The sequence below is a fragment of the Nansenia antarctica genome (genome assembly GCF_963989245.1).
Source record: "Nansenia antarctica genome assembly, chromosome: 9".
Classification (NCBI taxonomy): domain Eukaryota; kingdom Metazoa; phylum Chordata; class Actinopteri; order Argentiniformes; family Microstomatidae; genus Nansenia; species Nansenia antarctica.
This window is the reverse complement of record NC_137679.1, coordinates 24039971-24051619: the sequence shown is the minus strand read 5'-3', so window position 1 is coordinate 24051619 and position 11649 is coordinate 24039971. Positions and strand designations below refer to the sequence as shown.

The 11649-nt window shown below is 46.4% G+C and overlaps 1 protein-coding gene across 1 annotated transcript in view; it reads left to right on the top strand.

The window, feature by feature from the left end:
- Positions 1 to 10321, top strand: part of dennd4a (DENN/MADD domain containing 4A) — a gene marked incomplete at both ends in the record, with an annotated part of 24034 nt that extends 13713 nt beyond the window's left edge. Inside the window, 12 exons of the mRNA XM_080539633.1 lie at positions 2199 to 2321; positions 2750 to 2860; positions 4696 to 4911; positions 5923 to 6461; positions 6683 to 6899; positions 7587 to 7678; positions 7913 to 8088; positions 8264 to 8759; positions 8961 to 9078; positions 9243 to 9405; positions 9826 to 9890; positions 10185 to 10321. Of these exons, the coding sequence (XP_080395759.1) occupies positions 2199 to 2321; positions 2750 to 2860; positions 4696 to 4911; positions 5923 to 6461; positions 6683 to 6899; positions 7587 to 7678; positions 7913 to 8088; positions 8264 to 8759; positions 8961 to 9078; positions 9243 to 9405; positions 9826 to 9890; positions 10185 to 10321 (2453 nt within the window). The remainder of the gene's footprint in view (positions 1 to 2198; positions 2322 to 2749; positions 2861 to 4695; positions 4912 to 5922; positions 6462 to 6682; positions 6900 to 7586; positions 7679 to 7912; positions 8089 to 8263; positions 8760 to 8960; positions 9079 to 9242; positions 9406 to 9825; positions 9891 to 10184) is intronic.
- Between the last annotated feature and the right edge of the window lie 1328 nt (positions 10322 to 11649).

Here is an 11649-nt window from a genome sequence, read left to right as displayed (position 1 = left end):
CGTTGATGTATTAAACAATCTAATAATACATACATATATTTGACTACCAGCAAGACACCGGAGCACTCTATAAACGCGGAGATTGGAGCCCCGCGTCAGTCAGCCTTTTCGTAGAAATACATCGCTTCCCAATCCCTGGTTGCGAGATCTAAACTACAAATCTACTAGAACTGAAAGCGCCAAGTAGGCTAACAGGCACGTAACATCCATATGCTGTATAAATAAATATATTTGACTACCAGCAAGACAGCGCTGCACTCGTATCTATCAGCCTGTCTGTATAATGATGTCGTTGAATGCCGATGCTGAGATACAATGATGCTACAGTTCATAAAGCAGACAAGTGAAGGCAGTGGTTTTAAGGGTTCAAAAAACATGACTTTATTATGTGTAGAACAACATATGTGCAGAACAAAATCCAATAGAAATGATTCAAACATGCAGACAATCAGGCAGTAGCCGTCTCCTGAACATAACAATGATGCTACAGTGAGGTAAAGTAGTAGCCATCTCCTTACGATAGCCCACATAAGTTTCTTTCTCTTTTCAGCATTCCTCTTTCGAGTATCCTTCCTTCTGTCTTCGCTCTTCTGTCTTCTCTCTTTTCTCTCCCAAAAACCATGGTTAATAATATACCACATGCCGAGGGACAGGCATAGGATAGCTGCAAGTATCTGCAAGCTGTTGTTGTGGCTGTGTTGTGTCTCGTGAAAATATACGTCACCACCATGGCGCGCTGTTATGACGCGTAACTCCGCCTACTATCTCCTACTCCTCCTACTCGATCCTGGTCTCTCGTGTATAGTGGAAAAGCGCCAGTACCCAGAACTGTTCAAAAGCGGTCCGAAGCGAACTGAGCCGAGCCGTGCCAGGCCGGTCAATGGAAAAGAGCCATTACACACCACCCACTGTTACACACCACCCACTGTTACACACCACGAGGGGACCTCTGGACTGCTTACACAGAGACTGAGAACGTACACAGAGACTGAGAACGTACACAGAGACTGAGAACGTACACAGAGACTGAGAACGTACACATAGACTGAGAACGTACACAGAGACTGAGAACGTACACATAGACTGAGAACGTACACATAGACTGAGAATGTACACAGAGACTCAGAGATAAGATGGATAGCGGTTACTAAATGTTAAGGCAGAGGTTGTACATTGTTTCCCTTTTTTAAATGTATTTTTATTGTATTTTATATTTACCTTTTCTTTTTACTGTTTTCCCCTGCTTTTATATTCATTCTATGCTTGTATATGTTTTTACATATGTTTTTATATTCACTTCATGTTCTTATTCCTGTTGTAAAGCACTTTGAGCTGCATTTCTTGTATGAAAGGTTCTATATAAATAAAGCTTTACTTACTTACTTACTTACTTACTACAACAGTGCCACCAAAAGTCTTCCATGCATGTTAGAATGCCACTGAGACCCCCCCCTTTACCCCTTACAGAATGTCCCAGTATGGATAATAAGTATTGAGTTGGAGCATGATTTAATCTCAAAAGCTATCGAGGATCCAGTTCAGTGAAATTCGAGTTTTCTCCAAGCCTTTTCCTTTGCCCTCCTGTAAAAACAAGCCCCGGTACTGTTTATTTCATCTTGATGCTCAGCAGTTTTCTCCTCCTCACAAATGGATGGTAATCAGCCCAGTGGTCCTGAGGGGAAGAGGCTCTCCTCAAAGCCTCTCAGCCCTTAAGGCCTTCGCATCTCTTCCCTATTTACTCAGCCCCAACCTCCGCGGGCCCCTTCTTGGCCGACCCAACACTTTATTAATGTGGCCAATTAGGAGGGTTTGAGATGTCTTCCCCCTCAGCTGTCACAGTTCACAGACCTCTCTTGATGTGATTCCCCTATTCCCACAAGGTTCCAGGGAATGGCTCATTACTAGAGATGCACCATACCTCATAAACAGAACATCATGTTACTCTCTCTTCTCGTACAGGCAAAAACCTCTACCATCACAGTCCAGATAGAAAACCAATAAAGAGGTGTTACTGAGTGGACTACCCTTTCATAAGTTTGAAAACAGAACGTGTTAAATATCATTGTTTGTACATGGTGTTCTTCCATGATGTTCATGTGCTAGGCTGTGGTTATGTTATCATGATAATAGCCAGACTCTCTCATATCTCTCCTCATCTGTCCTTCATCTCTTCTCCATCTCTCCTTATCTCTCCTCAGACGGCAGTGACCTGGATACAGTCAGCCATGGCAGTCTGGACAGCGCTAACGACTCTGCAGAGCGTGGCTCTATCGACACTGACTTCACCAAGATTGACTCCAGCGATGACGGATCGAGCACAGGTATCTAAATTACCTCCCCTCCCTTCCTCCTATCACCTCTCTCTCCTGCTCATCTCCATGCCCCCCTCTCTCACACTATTTCTCTCTGGTTGTCTTATCGTGTTAACGCCTCCAAGTCTGCTGTGTGTCTTCATTAGTTTGGGCTTAGAGAAAGTAAACATTTTACTGAAGCCTTGTAAATATCGGGTATAACCCTCTCAACGAAAAGAGGAGTAAGACTCAGATCAGTTGTCTCGAAAGAGGATGAATTTGACTAACGCGTGCACTGTCTAAGAGAGAGAGAGAGAGAGAGAGAGAGTGAGAGAGAGAGAGAGAGAGAGTGAGAGAGAGACAGCGAGAGAGCGAGAGAGTGAGCGCAGAGCAGAGCAGAATGTATATTGGTGTTATCCAAGGAATGCAGTGGCTCAAAGTTTGCTTGTCTGTTTCAGGTGGCCAGTCAGACCAAGGCTATGACTCTCTGTCCAAAGAGGAGGAGAGGATTGGAGGCAGAGAGAGCGACAGCACACCTCTTGTGGAGGACAAGGGAGAGAAGGACTCCAGTAAGTTTTGCCATCCACTGTAGCCTCGTCTAATTGAACTGGGCTATAGTGTTATGATGGCGAGATACATTTATAGTACAACAATGTGATAATAAAGACCACGTAGATGTTCTCTATATACAGACAATATATTGAATGTGTTCTATATGGATTAAAAAAGGTCTCCTAATTTTGAGGTTTAGATAATCCTCTCTTAAGCCCTATTCACACGGTATGTTAAGATTTGGTCTCTGTCCATTAGTATTTTACATGCTTTTTCTCCCGACACTACTGGGACAATATTGACGAAACTTGGTTGAAGGACGGGTCTTGCCATACAGATTAGGACATTTACAAAGCATTGATTGGCCCAATTTTGCCAAAACTATGATGGAAGATGCGTCCATATACATTTTTTAGGTGTTTCGAGGTGACGCTGATTCATCATTAAACACGTCAAAATAGGGTGCAAAGTGGAGAGCTACAGTAGGAGTGTAGTCCAATCAGTGCAGTAGGCATATAGCCAGACTGGTCATTTTTTCAGTCTGGCTCAACGTATATTTTGTGAGTGAGGTCTGTTATGCAGCATACTTTAACCAACAATTACATTATAAATAAAAGTTTTGACAGCATTTTGGATGCAAATTCAGGAGGCTCATCTCGCTACACAGCGTGCAGACCCATTCGCAGAAAGAGCAAGCTCAAATCCAGAATGAAATCTCGAAAGATGATGAGATGGGTGACATGCATGGCTTGTTATGTATCTATTATGTATAATATCTATAGATATCTTTATATATATCTTGTTACATAAATATCTTGTTGCATATCTATGTTACACAGAGCCTTGACATCATATCCGGGGGATAATGTCAGTAAATTTGGAAAAAATACAGACTTCACACTCCTGTGTGAATGCGCCGCATGGAACACAGACACAGACGTTAATTTCTAAATCACATGAGGTCCCCAGATAATACTAGTCCTGTGTGAATACGGCTTTAGTCTTGCAGGGCCATACTGTCTGGAGGCATATGCAATTTGGCTAGGGAGGGATATGTGCAGGAAATCCACTAGAGGCTTGCCAACATTAACTGTCTGCATTAGCTATAGAGATTTATTTAGAGTTATAGAGAGCTCAATTTCCACCCTCGAGTTCTCAAAAAAAGTTCTCTAAAAAATGATCTATTATTTCCAGACATACCACATGAGCTGGTACGGATGGCTCAAGGCTAATCCTCTCTTATCCCAAGGGCAGAGTTGGAGAAGCATTTATTGACAGAGAAAGTAATTCTCTGCCTTTAAGACCAATGATCTCATCTCCTAGTGGGGGCGGAGAGGCATCTCAACATGTCCTAAGGCTGTTATATTTAGATGTCTGCTAGATAGGATTACAATTGATTCATGGATTTTATGTAACTGTAACTAATTTGACTACAGTTGAAATCAGACTCGATTGCTCGTATAGTTTTATTGCTGACCACTGACATTTATTCTGCATTTATTATTCTCTCGAAGGCCGTTTGTGTTTAGAATGCAAAAATAGCGTTTTGTTTTTGTTTTTTTATTTCTAGTGCCAGCCGGTGGAAACTCAGTTCCTCTCCAGACCATTTCTCCTTCTATTAAACATCCCAATGAGTCAATAAACACCAAAAAAGGTGAGTTTATCAGTATGGCTAATTTTGCCATAATTTTTCTTTTATTGACAATATTTTGTTAACATGACGGTACATTAAGTTAAAACCTCTGTGTCCCTCTGTGTGCTCGTACAGTATGTAGGGAATGTTGTTACATAATGATGTGATGTTTTTTACTTACTATGTTGTTACAATGTTGTAACATTCTTCTGTGTGTAGGCCATGTGACCAGGCTGCACCCCATCCACCCCCCGTGTGACACCAACATACCCTCTGGGACGAAACCAAAGAGTGAGAGGCCAAGCTCTCTGGACCTGTTTGGAGGCCAGGGAACTCCCAGGCCCAGCCCACAGACTCTGAGCACTGCCAAACAGCGCCACCTAGCGGATAAAAAATGCAACACCGGAACTGCGAAGTCTGAGGCCACCGCCACCTGTGCCCAGGAGAGAGAGGAGGCAGGGAACAGGAAGGACAGACAGACGCCTGCTATAGAGAGAGTGGAGGCTGGGGACAGGAAGGATAGACAGACGCCTGCTATAGAGAGAGTGGAGGCTGGGGACAGGAAGGACAGACAGACGCCTGCTATAGAGAGAGTGGAGGCTGGGGACAGGAAGGACAGACAGACGCCTGCTATAGAGAGAGAGGAGGCTGGGGACAGGAAGGACAGACAGACGCCTGCTATAGAGAGAGTGGAGGCTGGGGACAGGAAGGACAGACAGACGCCTGCTATAGAGAGAGAGGAGGCTGGGGACAGGAAGGACAGACAGACGCCTGCTATAGAGAGAGAGGAGGCTGGGGACAGGAAGGACAGACAGACGCCTGCTATAGAGAGAGTGGAGGCTGGGGACAGGAAGGACAGACAGACGCCTGCTATAGAGAGAGAGGAGGCTGGGGACAGGACGGACAGACAGACGCCTGCTATAGAGAGAGTGGAGGCTGGGGACAGGAAGGACAGACAGACGCCTGCTATAGAGAGAGAGGAGGCTGGGGACAGGAAGGACAGACAGACGCCTGCTATAGAGAGAGAGGAGGCTGGGGACAGGAAGGACAGACAGACGCCTGCTATAGAGAGAGTGGAGGCTGGGGACAGGACGGACAGACAGACGCCTGCTATAGAGAGAGAGGAGGCTGGGGACAGGAAGGACAGACAGACGCCTGCTATAGAGAGAGTGGAGGCTGGGGACAGGACGGACAGACAGACGCCTGCTATAGAGAGAGTGGAGGCTGGGGACAGGAAGGACAGACAGACGCCTGCTATAGAGAGAGTGGAGGCTGGGGACAGGAAGGACAGACAGACGCCTGCTGTAGAGAGAGTGGAGGCTGGGGACAGGACGGACAGACAGACGCCTGCTGTAGAGAGGAGTGTGAGCTGCAGGGGAGCTGAGGAGAGCGCTGGAGCCTGCAGGGTCCTCTTAGACAGGAGTGTCAGCTGCAATGGTGACCCAGTGAAGAGGACAGACATCGAGGTGGGCTTTGACCCTCTGTCTCTAATGGCAGCGGAGACGGAGCAGGACGGTGACGGGGACAGCCTGAGCACCCCCACCGCGCGCAGAGACCTGGCAGAGGAGATCGAGATGTACATGAACAACGTCAACAGCCCCCTGGCCAGCCGGACCCCCAGCATGGACCTCCAGAACCCGTCCAGCCCCCGGCTCCCCCACTCCACCCCCTCCCCCCGCAGCTCCCCCCGGCCAACCCTCCCCTCCCTGCCCTGCTCACAAACACACCTCCCCATCGCCAGACCCCGCCTCAGGACTTCGCCATCTCTCCCCATGGGGGTCTCGCACAAGGAGAGGGAGCGCCCATCCTCCCTCGTCTCCCCCTCCTCCCCCACTCCCTCGTCGTCATCGTCCTTCTCCATGGACTCTCTTCTCACCCCGACTCTGGACATCTTTAAGAGCAGTGTCATATCTGCAGGGAAGGGCGTGGCTGAGAAGGCCAGCCGCCTGTACTCCCGTCTGTCCTCCCAGACTTCCCTATCACAGGTATACTATTACTCTCATACTCTTTTGTAAAAAATTACAAATCAAACACATAATTTTTGGGGTCAAGTTTGGTCATTTGGCCGTTTTGTGAAGAGACAGGCCAGTCCCCTGTATGTGCAGAGACTCGTTCAGACTCGTTCTCTCTCTCTGTGCATCTGTATGGTCGCTAGGCTAACTGTTAATTTTAATAATTAATAATTAAATTACCTCCTCTACTTCAGGACGTCAACTGTGACCAGATCAGCGTGTCGTCCCTGACGTCAGGTGACCCGGAGTGCTCCTCTCTGTTGGACGGAGACCTGGACCCAGAGGGCTTCACCTCCCCACAACACAGCAGCGTCGCCAGGCTCAGACGGAGTCCCGCCCGGGGGCGACCCAGCTCCACTCTGGAGAGCCCCACCACACCTTCCAGAGTGTTCCGCCACAACTCCTTCTCTGGTGGGTACCGCGGCCATTGTTGATTGGCCATAAAGTATGAATTAAATGGATACATTCTCACCCTGTTCATAGAGTGATAGAAACCATTTTTAGGATAGCATAGGATAGCATAGCAAAGATTCAAACTGAGGTCTTAATGCATGTTATACGGTCATGCAAGTTCAACCTTTCTTTTCATTGCAGTCCTAAATTGGTTACAAAGCAGAAATACGTGTTCCAGATCTAAATATAGAGTAAGAACAGGACATGGTAGTTGTTGGGGTGTTTTTGTTCTGTGTGAAATTTGCAGTGAGTTTGAGAGCTCTCTAGTCTGCAAGCAGCCAGGGGCCCTGTGCCCGGTAAACACACACACACGCACACACGCACGCACGCACGCACGCACACACGCACACACACACACACACACACACACACACACACACACACACACACACACACACCAGAGCCCCACTGCAGAGGAAACACCCCACTGATTACAGTCCTTGGGGAGTGCGCTCCTGCTAAGTCTCATTCACATCATCACTACTCAATCTGTGGCTCCACATATGGATCCAATTACTCTACAGACTGTATAAGAGAGAATTCCCATGGTGAAGGTCAGGCAGGTAACAGATACTGAATCACCACAGCTGTAGTTTTAGTAGTTAGTTATTGTCTGTTTGACTTATTATCCTCCATTGTCTCTAGGTGGTTTGGCCCCTCCATTCCGAGGTCCCCAAACTCCAGACTCATCTCCTGACACCAACCGCTTCCACGTCACTCACAATTACTTCATTGAGGTGAGTCTCTCATAGAGCACTATGGAATCTGTCACTCTGTATCTTTATCAAGCGGTGGAATCGGGGTTCTGTGAGTGAACTTAAAATGATTTGATAAAATGCTTTGAAACTCATTTGCATTTGGACCCACAGGGGTTCCCTTAGTGAATTCATCAAATGTTTCGCACTGCGTCTACTGCCACTGCGTCTGTTGCATATCTCAGTTCTTTCTGCCTGGTGTGTTGTGTTCACTAGGTGCTGATGTCGAGCTGCTCACGCTGTAAGACGTGTGACTGTCTGGTGTATGATGAGGAGATCATGGCTGGCTGGACGGCAGACGACTCCAACCTCAACAGCACGTGCCCCTTCTGTGGCTCCCCGTTCCTGCCTTTGCTCAATGTGGAGGTCAGGGACCTGCGACCTCTCGGAAGGTAACCACATGCACACACATACATGCACGCACACACACACAAACACACACACACACACACACACACATACATGCACGCAGACAGAGAGTCTTAGCAGAGATTGGTGGTAATTAAACACACGTTGTATTTTATACAATCACCTCCCTCTTTATATCCATATTGTTTTTCCCATCAGGACCTGTGAGGAGAGTAGCCCACCTGCAGAGGAGGACACGTCTGGAGCTGGAACTGGAACATTGACACCCTGGACCCCCCCCTCTCCCAGCCCTCCAGCCCAGTCATCTACAGATACCCCACAGGAGCAGAAGAGCTCTGGGAATGTGGCTGTGTGTCCCCAGGCCACAGCCTCAGCCCCAGCCCTAGAATCAGCCCCAACCCTAGAAGTAGCCTCATCCCCAGCCTCAGCACCAGGCCCAGCCCAAGCTCCTGCCCCAGCTCTGCCCCCTCTCTCAGCCCCAGTGACGGTGCCCTACCTGAGCCCCCTGGTGCTGTGGAAGGAGGTGGAGAGCCTGATGGCCAATGAGGGGGAGCAGGTGATCACCTCGTCTGGCATCGTGGACCACCACCCCATTGTGTTTTGGAACCTGGTGTGGTACTTCCGCAGGCTGGAGCTGCCTAGCAACCTGCCCGCCCTCATCCTTGCCTCCCAGAACTGCAACCATGGAGACCAGGTAGGGAGGCTGCGTAAAAAAACCATACCCTCAGCTCATCTCGATATTTCTGTAACAGATGTGTACCTTGTATTGCTTTATAGTATAATCCTGGCCTACCTCCTTACCCAAAACAGTGAAAAACCTTGATTAGATTCTTCCATGAATGATTTCTTATGTTATAATATGACAGTCTTTCATGGTGTGTTCCTCTTCCATTAGCCCTCTCAGAGTGTGTCGGCTGAGGACAGCAAGCACGTGTTAGTCCGGATCATGTGGGACAACCTGAACCTGCACCAGGACCCAGTCCAGCCCTGCTATACCCTGTGGAACACACACTGTAAGTCACGGGCTAAGCGCTCTCTGTTGATGATGAGGCGCCCTTCTTTTGAGGACATTGCTTTTTGTGTCTCCCTCCTAAGTGTGATATTGAGTGATGATTGGAGTTGAGTGTTTTGTGTTTTAATCTCATGGCTCCTGTCCTGTCTTTAGCTCTCTCTGCAGGTCCTACCTCTCCTGTCCGTGTTCCCCTGGGTGAAGAGGACCAGCTCTTCAGCATGGAGCTTCTCCAAGCCATAGTGAGGAGCATTCAGAAGAGTGACGTCTACCAACCTATGAGTCAGATTCTCCAGCTGCTGGGGCCAGAGCTGGGCTTCAGGAGGCAGAGGTGAGGACATAGCTGTTAGTTACAGGGCCAGATGAACCAGCTGCCTTCTATGGAAACCACGGGAGGCTGGTGGAGGTAGAAATCGGAGGACAGGCTCATTGTAATGCATGGAATGGAATGAGGAATGGAATGGTTCCATGCATTACAAAGAGCCCGTCCTCCGATTTCTTCCTCCAACAACCTCCCTTGATGGAAACGCATGGCCAGGGATAAACTAGCTGACCTCATGGAAACCACCCTGTGCCTATGGGTAATGTAGTATTGACTGATGCTCTACTTTTTAAACATTTTTAACATGTTGTATTGTCTGTTGTTCTTTTTTGGCTGCAGTGTGGTGTAAGCCCAAAACAAATTTCCCAGTCATGGGACAATAAAATGACTTTTGACTTTGACTACCTCTTCTCCCTTGGCTCTCTATAGGAGTCTGTACAGAGATATCCTGTTCCTGGCTCTGGTGGCTCTCGGCAAGAGCCACATTAATCTTGGTGAGTTGCTTCCTTTAAGCAAGACGTTTTTCTCGACTTAATACTTTATGTATCTGTAATATGCTACCTTTCTTATTAGTATCAGTATTATTTTCCAGTAGAATTTAAAATGGAGATTATAAACATTGCCTATACAGTACACCTACATACTGTATATACAGTAGATGAAAACGCATGTGAGTAAGTTTGCAGACAGACACCATGCTAAGCAGAAACGGCAAAGGATATGTGTCATTTGAATTCTTCAGTACTTTGTACAGTGATCATGATCAACTCTTGTCTTCACCATTACAGATGCTTTTGACCGTGAGTACAAGATGGCATATGACCGCCTCACCCCCAGCCAGGTCAAGCTGACACACAACTGTGACCGGCCACCTGGCGCTGGGGTCATGGAGTGCCGGAGGACATTTGGGGAGCCTAGTCTGTGATCTCCCCTTCCTCCTCTTCTTCACTCTTCCCTCTGCTATCCATCCCATCACTCATAACAATGTTTCATGGCGGCTGCTGCTCCACAGGCCCAGCCCACATGACTGACCTGGCACGGTGTGTGAGCCACAGATGGACTTCACAAAAAGCACAATGTGAGAAAAGACACAAGTAAGAGGAGTGTTTAGTTGCCAGAGACTGTTACAACAGAAGACTACGGTATTCCAGGTGTTTTTCTGTGTGGTATAAAGAGAGTCCTCTGTATTTTCACTGTTAGTATTACCTGTACATTACTAAAATGTTTGTAAAGTTATTGTACAGGTATATTTTATGACCAATATTGTGAGTCTGTATGTAAAAAGGTGATTTTATGTTTGTATATTACTGTACTGTACCACAGTGGTCCTGGAGACTGTTCATGGTGATCGAGCTGGGAGTGTTGTTGAGAGTTCACTGTTGGTACTTTCTTTTAAATGTCCAGGTTTTCCTAAGCTCTTTGTACAATAGCTATTGTCTTTTGGATATGAATAGTCACTCATGTTACTATACAAGAAGGCTATGATAAGGTTTAGTGTTTTGGGAACACCAACTGTACTGATGTCACACTGGCACATTCAGCAATCTCCCATGACCAGATCACTCCTCCTAGGACCTACTGGATGTAAACCTGGCTGGCAGGACCAGTGCTGATAACCACTGTGTTAACAATGACTTGAGTCTTAACAATGGCTTTTGTTGTGGTAAGATGAAAGGGTCATTTATTGTGGGTAGGGAAGGGAATCATTAATTTGTTGTTACTTAGGAAACAATTTATTTATATTGCGACATGTATGTTATGTTCTCCTTTTGCTGGAGTGTTTATTAATTTAGCCTTTTGTACAAACCATGAAGTTGGAAAATCTAAATGGACACAAAAGGGAATGTTGATATGATTTCTTTCTTTTCTTTTTTAAGCAATACTTTTTTTTATAAAGTTATTATCTTGTATAGTATAATTGTTTTAATGGGACCACAGAGTAAAGAAATTGTATTTTTCAAGTAGGATTCAGGTTAATTTTCATCGTACAGTACCAATGGCAGAGAGTGGAAAGTACATTCGAAATTAAGTTTTGTATTTGCTAATCACCACACATAATCTTTTCTAAAATAAATGAATTTATTGACACATACACAAAACTATAAAAACATACAGGGTGTTCGGTACTTTCAGTGTGACTTTTTCAGGTGGCTTTATTGTACACTGTACATTTCAGTGGCACACACAGACACAGACTCAGACTTGTTAGAGCTGTGCTACATTATATTGATAGATTTTTTTTTCATAATGAAA